We start from the raw sequence: 7,462 nt of genomic DNA on the forward strand, positions 1-7,462 counted from the left end.
ACACTGACCAAAAAAAAAACAAAAAAAAAACAAACAGAGAAGACGAAAAGTGCGGCCGTACACTTCAGTCAATCCAATAACCATAACCTGACCCTCTACCCTCCTTAGTGAAAAACTCAATAACCTACCCATTCCAAGATAAAGCAAGGCTGTAAATACAACGATTTCAACACATATATGGATATGTTTCAAACCCCTGTCCTTTTCATGAAAGTGACCTACCAAATAAGAATTTGTGCTGGGTTTTTAATAACATGAGCGACACGAATGGTGCCATATGTAGAGTTGAATCTGCTAACCCTCGTCAAAGTCCACTGCCCTCGTTAAAATTACTACCTTGAACCTAACACTAACACTTACCTTGACCCTAACCCAAACACTGACCAAAAAAAAACAAAAAAAAACAAATAGAAACGTGTTTACAGAGAGGTCGGAAAGTGCGGCCGTACACTTCAGTCAATCCAATAACCATAACCTGACCCTCTACCCTCCAAAACACGAAGTTTTAGTGAAAAACTCAGTTCAGTATTTCATACACGGTGATAAGACAAATTACATTCCATGTCTTATCGTACCAGGGATACGGGTTGATCAGCCTTTTCGAGATGACCATCTTAATCGGTACAAACATGTTTGAACTTAATTGTTATATATACAATAAACAATTGATGTATTTTCCTCTTTTTTTTCTTTATTTGTTCTACAAAATATAAATACTAACACAACATTTTTAACAGAATATAATAGTGTAACCCGTTTAAACAAAAACAAAAATAGACATGCCTCATAGAAAAAAAAGTTCAAAAATATAACCGCTCTGAAATCATTCATTGTCCATATTCGTTGAATAACAATTTCGACTCAATTGCAACGTCTCATACACTTTTTCGTGTTCCCACTTCTCATTCAGTGTTAATATGCTCCTCTCTGTCATGTCTTCTCTCCTGAAAGGTATATAAAAGGGCTAATGTTATTTTATATAATTGTTTTATTTATTATGGAATGAAACCTATTTTTGTCCTTTGCATTACTATATTAAACAATTGTTACAACTATATCTGATGACGTCTTCGAGCCGTTATTGTCTGTAATATAACATTTATCTGCGAAACAATGTCATTTGCTATTTTGGTGCATTCTTCTTTAAAAGAATACATTTTTATCGATTATTATTATAATACTAACCATCCATTAAGTTTCTGTCTTTTCTGTTTTGATAGTGCTTTCGTTAAACTTTGGCACTGCAAAAGGAATGCTGTGTTGTTAAGCAGAAAATGACATTTTGTTCAAAACGTGATGCAAGTATGTTTGTTTTGTTCATACTTTTAACGACAAAATTATTTTTATGTCTACCTGTACGAATTTCAAACGCGCATTTTTACACCAGCAATGAAAACCTTCTTTCCTTGACGGGTAGACTTTATATACATAAATTAAGTGGTACAAGAAAAGCAAAATGAGTATGTTAATTTTGATGTATGCCTTTTTGTGATTCTTCGTTACATTTGTTGTTTTATAGTGATATTAAGATGATAACACAATAATGACTGCTGTACCCCTATTTTTGACATTTTTACTCTTTGAGTATGTTTGTTTTGTTCATACATCGTTGACAATGTAATGGAATTTGATGCGACTGTCATACAAGTGAGAGGTTTAGCTAGCAATAAAACCAGGTTCAATCCACCATTTTCTACATTAGAAAATGCCTGTACCAAGTCAGGAATATGACAGTTGTTATCCATTCGTTTGATGTGTTTGGACTTTTGATTCTGCCTTTTGATTTTGGATTTTCCTTTTGAATTTTCCTCGGAGTTCGGTATTTTTGTGTTTTTACTTTTTTCTTTCTAATAGCATCTGTATATGAGATGAATTGAAAAAGACAAATTTGGTATACGTATAAATTTGTTTGCAATTAAGATGAGAAGTTCGCAGGTATATATTTAAAACTGATTTTGACATTCATGTGGGTTATCAGTAAATCTTCTGTTTATAAAAAAACTCTAAGCATTTGTCAAATATCACGATCACCACTTGATCCAAAAGACAGCTATTTTTTCAAAATATACTATACGTACTTTTAATATCTTTTATAACCTCTGTTGAATTTCTTCCTATAAAAAAAAAGCGAAGTTGTTAGTATCTTGTATTGTTTTATACACGTCAAGTTAATATACGGGTCATGTACTACAGGTATATTTCATATGTACTTACTTTTTAGTTTCCTTTTTTCTGGTATAATTTGATGCGAGTGACTGTTCTGCCTGGGCGAAATTGGTGACCAATTGGTGGGGTCAAGGCAGAGCTTGGCAATAACTGTAGAAATAAAGTAAAATATAAGAATACGGAATAAAACGTACGATGGTAACGATAAAGAATTGATTTTTGTAAACAGTTTCTTCAAAACAAGTACATAAAAAAGTAAGCCAAATAACGAAATATGTATGGATTTTCTATTAAGGCTCATAAACATACGTAGACATATATGCAATTCAAGTTTACCTGAAGATGCTGTAGGGGTTAATCCTAACTCTTCGAGTTCTATTTCCATCTCTTGCAATTCATTCTCATTACCATAATAATCATTTTCATCCATAAGTTCTGTGCGCATTCTACTTATTTGCATATGCTCACTTTTTGTTTTGCCTCTTAATTCACCTGCCTGAAAGAACATATAGTGTTTATTATATCACATACTTATAGTATATAAGGAGTATGTTCTTTGGATTGTTTTATGATTTGAGTACATATGATATTTTTTTCCTTTAGTTATATATTTTTCATTTTACAGATAAAATGTTAAATATAATATAAATAAACCCAGAATTCTTCCTCTGACTTTCCGTATGTTACCGCCTTTTTTCACTTACCATCTTTGTCAACTGTGTTAAACTTAATGTCTTAGGTGCGCCTTCATTTTTGTCATCAGTCAGATTGCCATATTCATTATATTTCTTATCATTTTCGATTTGTCTATCATCAGATCTTTTGACAACACTTTCGTTCACGGTTCGATGATATATCTGGCCTTTAATCTCACTGTTTACTTCTCCTCCTATTTCATGTATCTGAATAAAAATAATATATGTTTTTTTTTATCACTTCATCCAATATATTAAGTACTTTTGTTTTGTTTAACCAACTATATTATGTTTTATAAATATAAAAAGCTGAAATCTGTCAATAAGTATTCTGCAATGTCTGACTCAACTGTTTAGTTAACTATATTTTCATCCAATTTTCAATATATCCATAAGATTTCTGTTCCTTAACCTCATTTGTCTGCAAGAGATGAAACTTATTATGTTTAGCCGCCTTATCTGAGGTTAGGGTTAGGGTTTTATGTGTGTGATTGTAGTTTTTCATGATGTAAGAAGGGAATGAGTGCAAATAAGAAAACTCTCCTTAGATTTTTTAAACTAAACCATTATATGTCACAAAGAATGGTCTTGAACACGAAATAGCCTGTGCTCATACTGAACATTAACAGAAACAGTCTTATCTACAAAATAACACTTTTTTGGACCACATCAACAATCATAAAGAACCAAACATCAGGTTCCTGACATAGGACTGGTACATATACAACGTTTATTAGAATATGAATAAACCCATTACTGTCCGTATGTTTCTGCGTTTGACCTACCATGTTTAATGACGTCCTCAAGTGTTTCTAATTTTTTGCCACCATTCAGATTGCCATGTTCACTATCTTTCTTTTCATTTACGTTTTGCTTAACGTCTTTCTCATCAGATCTTTTGTCAGCACTTTCATATACTGTTTCATGAGATATATGGTCTTTGTTAGCTGCAAAGAAATCATCTTAATCAAACTCGAACAAACAAGGCATATAAAAACACAACATAAAAAACTTACAAGTTAACCTCGCAATGCTTGTCACAACATTTCTTCACATTTTATTAAGACATTTCAACTAACAAGCTGAGGTTATGAAGAATTTTGTGTCGTGTCCACTTATATTTTATATGAAATTAGAGATAACTTTTCCACAGTATTATTACTATAAGTTCTTAAATTTAAAAGTTTGCTATTACAATACTTATTAATATAACACAAGTATTATTATTATAAGTTCTTCAATTCAAAACTGAGTAATGCAACAGAAAGAAACGAACTTATTTACCATTCTTTAATTCTGAAATAGTTCTTTGCAAATTGATATTCCCAGTGTTTATATCTCCTTTTAGTTCATGTACCTGAAAGAAAAAAAAACACACGTTATGTGTTATCACTTCATTCTATATGCTATCTGCTTTTACTCTACGTATTTTTCAATTTTTACCTTACAACTTGTTGTAAATGTGTTTTCATATATTTTCAATATTTACATAAGTTGTCTCTCTTTTTAATTTCATCGCCTGCAGGAGACTTATTATGTTCAACCACCTTATCTATTTTTTTTATCGTAGTAGTTCCCAGATTATTTTCCCTGTTTTACTTACCACTTGTGCCAACTGCGTTTTCATCCCATTTTCCATTTCTTAAAAAGATATTCAGTACATTTATGATTGAAAGAATAAACATAATGTACGACTTTTTTTACAAATAAATGGATGAAAAGAAATATAAAAACTGACCTTCTCACAGTGTCTGATTACTTTTATAAATTTTCCTTTTTATGTGAAATGTGTCGTGCAGAAGCAAAAAGTCTTCGTCCCGAAGATGAGGATTGATGAACTGTTTGGGATGTATCTAAACATTTAATAAGTAACTGTTGTAAAGTTTACACTGATATAAAAGAACAAATGTTCGTACAAAAAATGGTTCGAGACGTCCATTGGCTTATGTACAATGGTACAATATCTTGGTGTTGGAAGTGTTAAGCCATTAAAGTACTTAATAATATAAAATTGCGGTAGTAATTGGTTAATTATATATATTATCTAACTGTCGTAGGTACAAGACGCGAAATGTAAATTGTCTTTCTTCCGATGTATGAAAATATTGTACTGCCTTACTGTTACAAAGCTTACCCTTACATAAATGACCGATTTTGTATACAAATAATCGTTCAAGATGTCAATAGGCGTATGTACAATGGTACAATATGTTGGTGTTGGAAGTTTGCCATTACAATACTTATTAATATAACACATGTATTATTATTATAAGTTCTTCAATTTAAAACGAAAATCTGAGTAATGCAACAAGAAGAAACCAACTTATTTACCATCCTTTAATTCTGAAATAATTCTTTGCAAATTGATATTCCCAGTGTTTATATCTCCTCTTAATTCATGTACCTGAAAGAAAAAAATACACGTTATGTGTTATCACTTTATCATATATACTATCTGCTTATACTCTACGTATTTTTCAATGTCTATCTTACAACTTGTTTTAAATGTGTTTTCATCTAATTTTCAATATATACATAAGTTGTCTCTCTTTTAATTTCACCTGCCTGCAGGAGACTTATTATGTTCAACCATCTTATCTAATTTTGTTTATCGTAGTAGTTCCCAGATTATTTTCCCTGTTTTACTTACCACTTGTGCCAACTGCGTTTTCATCCAATTTTCCATTTCTTAAAAAGATATCCAGTAAATTTATGATTGAAAGAATAACATAATGTACGAATTTTTATACAAATAAATGGATGAAAAGAAATATAAAAACTGACCTTCTCACAGTGTCTGATTACTTTTATAAATTTTCCTTTTTATGTGAAATGTGTCGTGCAGAAGCAACAAGTCTTCGTCCCGAAGAAGAGGATTGATCAACTGTTTGGGATGTATCAAAACATTTAATAAGTAACTGTTGTAAAGTTTACACTGACATACAAGAACAAATGTTCGTACAAAAAATGGTTCGAGACGTCCATTGGCTTATGTACAATGGTACAATATTTTGGTGTTGCAAGTGTTAAGCCATTAAAGTACTTATTAATATAAAATTGTGGTAGTAATTGGTTAATTATATGTATTATCTAACTGTGAAGGTACAAGTCGCGAAACGTAAACTGTCTTTATCGTGGTGCATGAAAACACTTTACGGCCTTACTGTTACAAAGCTTATACTAACCTAAAATGAACGATTTTGTATACAAATAATCGTTCGAGACGTCAATAGGCTTATGTACAATGGGACAATATATTGGTGTTGGAATTGGAAGTGTTTGCCATCACAATATTTATTGATATACAATAGTAATTAAATAATTATATGTACATTGATTTTTTGTCGGGATGACAATGTCCTCCCGGATGCTTAATATGAGATCAAGTAATGGAATAAAACTATTGTGTTGGGTGGGAAGTTTTTTTCCAAACCTTCACACTTTAAATTGACTGTGTTACCCCCAAATATTAATGGACGAAATGATTTATACAACACTAGTTTAAGACGACAATTGGTCTATGCACATTAAAAATAACAAGTAATTGATCAATAAGACACACAATGTCAATTGTCCATCTAGTGGTGGAAGAAAACATTAAATTGACTTTGTAACCCCGAATATTAATGGACGAAAGTAAATATAAAAACTGACCTTCTTAAAGTGTATGAAAAGCCTCTTTTTTATATCTTTTTGAAATTTGTCTTTATATTTGTGACAAGTTTCGCGCGAAAGCATAAATCGTCGTCCCGCAGATACGGATCGATCAACTTTTCGGGACGACAATTTTGGTCGGGACGACAATGTCCTCCTTGATGCTAACTATGTGATCTCAAGTAATGGAACAAAACTGATGTATGGGGTGGGAAGTGTTTGCCAAACCTTAACACTTTAAATTGACTGTGTTACCCCAAATATTAATGGACGAAATGAATACAACACTAGTTTAAGACGACAATTAGTCTATGCACATCTATGTACATTAAAAATAAAAAGTAATTGATCAATAAGACACACAATTTCAATTGTCCCTCTAGTGGTGGAAGAAAACATTAAATTGACTTTGTAACCCCGAATATTAATGGACGAAAGTAAATATAAAAACTGACCTTCTTAAAGTGTATGAAAAGCCTCTTTTTGATATCTTTTTGAAATTTGTCTTTATATTTGTGACAAGTTTCGCGCGAAAGCATAAATCGTCGTCCCGCAGATACGGATCGATCAACTTTTCGGGACGACAATTTTAGTCGGGTCGACAATGTCCTCCTTGATGCTAAATATGTGATCTCAAGTAATGGAACAAAACTGATGTATGGGGTTGGAAGTGTTTGCCAAACCTTAACACTTTAAACTGACTGTGTTACCCCAAATATTAATGGACGAAATGATTTATACAACACTAGTTTAAGACGCCAATTGGTCTATGCACATTAAAAATAAATAGTAATTGATCAATAAGACACACAATGTCAATTGTCCCTATCATGATGGAAGACAACATTAAATTTTTGTCGGGACGACAATGTCCTCCCGGATGCTAAATATGTGATCAAGTAATTGAACAAAACTGATGTATGGGGTGGGAAGTGTTTGCCAAACCT

General features: G+C 31.8%; 1 protein-coding gene across 1 annotated transcript; it reads right to left on the reverse strand.

The window, feature by feature from the left end:
* Positions 1–761: 761 nt before the first annotated feature.
* LOC139506649 (uncharacterized protein PF3D7_1120000-like) lies at positions 762–5,547 on the reverse strand. Its single transcript, XM_071295505.1, has 11 exons — positions 5,512–5,547; positions 5,193–5,265; positions 4,465–4,502; positions 4,146–4,218; positions 3,660–3,808; positions 2,871–3,068; positions 2,503–2,662; positions 2,215–2,316; positions 2,079–2,114; positions 1,186–1,241; positions 762–944 (listed from the first exon to the last, which is right to left on the reverse strand). The coding sequence occupies exons 1-10, from the start codon at positions 5,545–5,547 to the stop codon at positions 1,192–1,194; spliced, it is 915 nt and encodes a 304-aa protein (XP_071151606.1). The 3' UTR covers positions 762–944; positions 1,186–1,191.
* Between the last annotated feature and the right edge of the window lie 1,915 nt (positions 5,548–7,462).

The sequence above is a fragment of the Mytilus edulis genome, unplaced genomic scaffold (assembly GCF_963676685.1).
Source record: "Mytilus edulis unplaced genomic scaffold, xbMytEdul2.2 SCAFFOLD_318, whole genome shotgun sequence".
In the NCBI taxonomy this organism is placed as follows: domain Eukaryota; kingdom Metazoa; phylum Mollusca; class Bivalvia; order Mytilida; family Mytilidae; genus Mytilus; species Mytilus edulis.

Coding starts and splice junctions, on each gene's coding strand:
- LOC139506649 (XM_071295505.1), bottom strand. CDS start 5,547: ATGGAAAATTGGATGAAAACGCAGTTGGCACAAGTG. Junction 4,219..4,464: donor AAACGCAGTTGGCACAAGTG/GTAAGTAAAACA, acceptor TTTTTCTTTCAG/GTACATGAACTAAAAGGAGA. Junction 3,069..3,659: donor AATTAGAAACACTTGAGGAC/GTCATTAAACAT, acceptor ATTTTTATTCAG/ATACATGAAATAGGAGGAGA.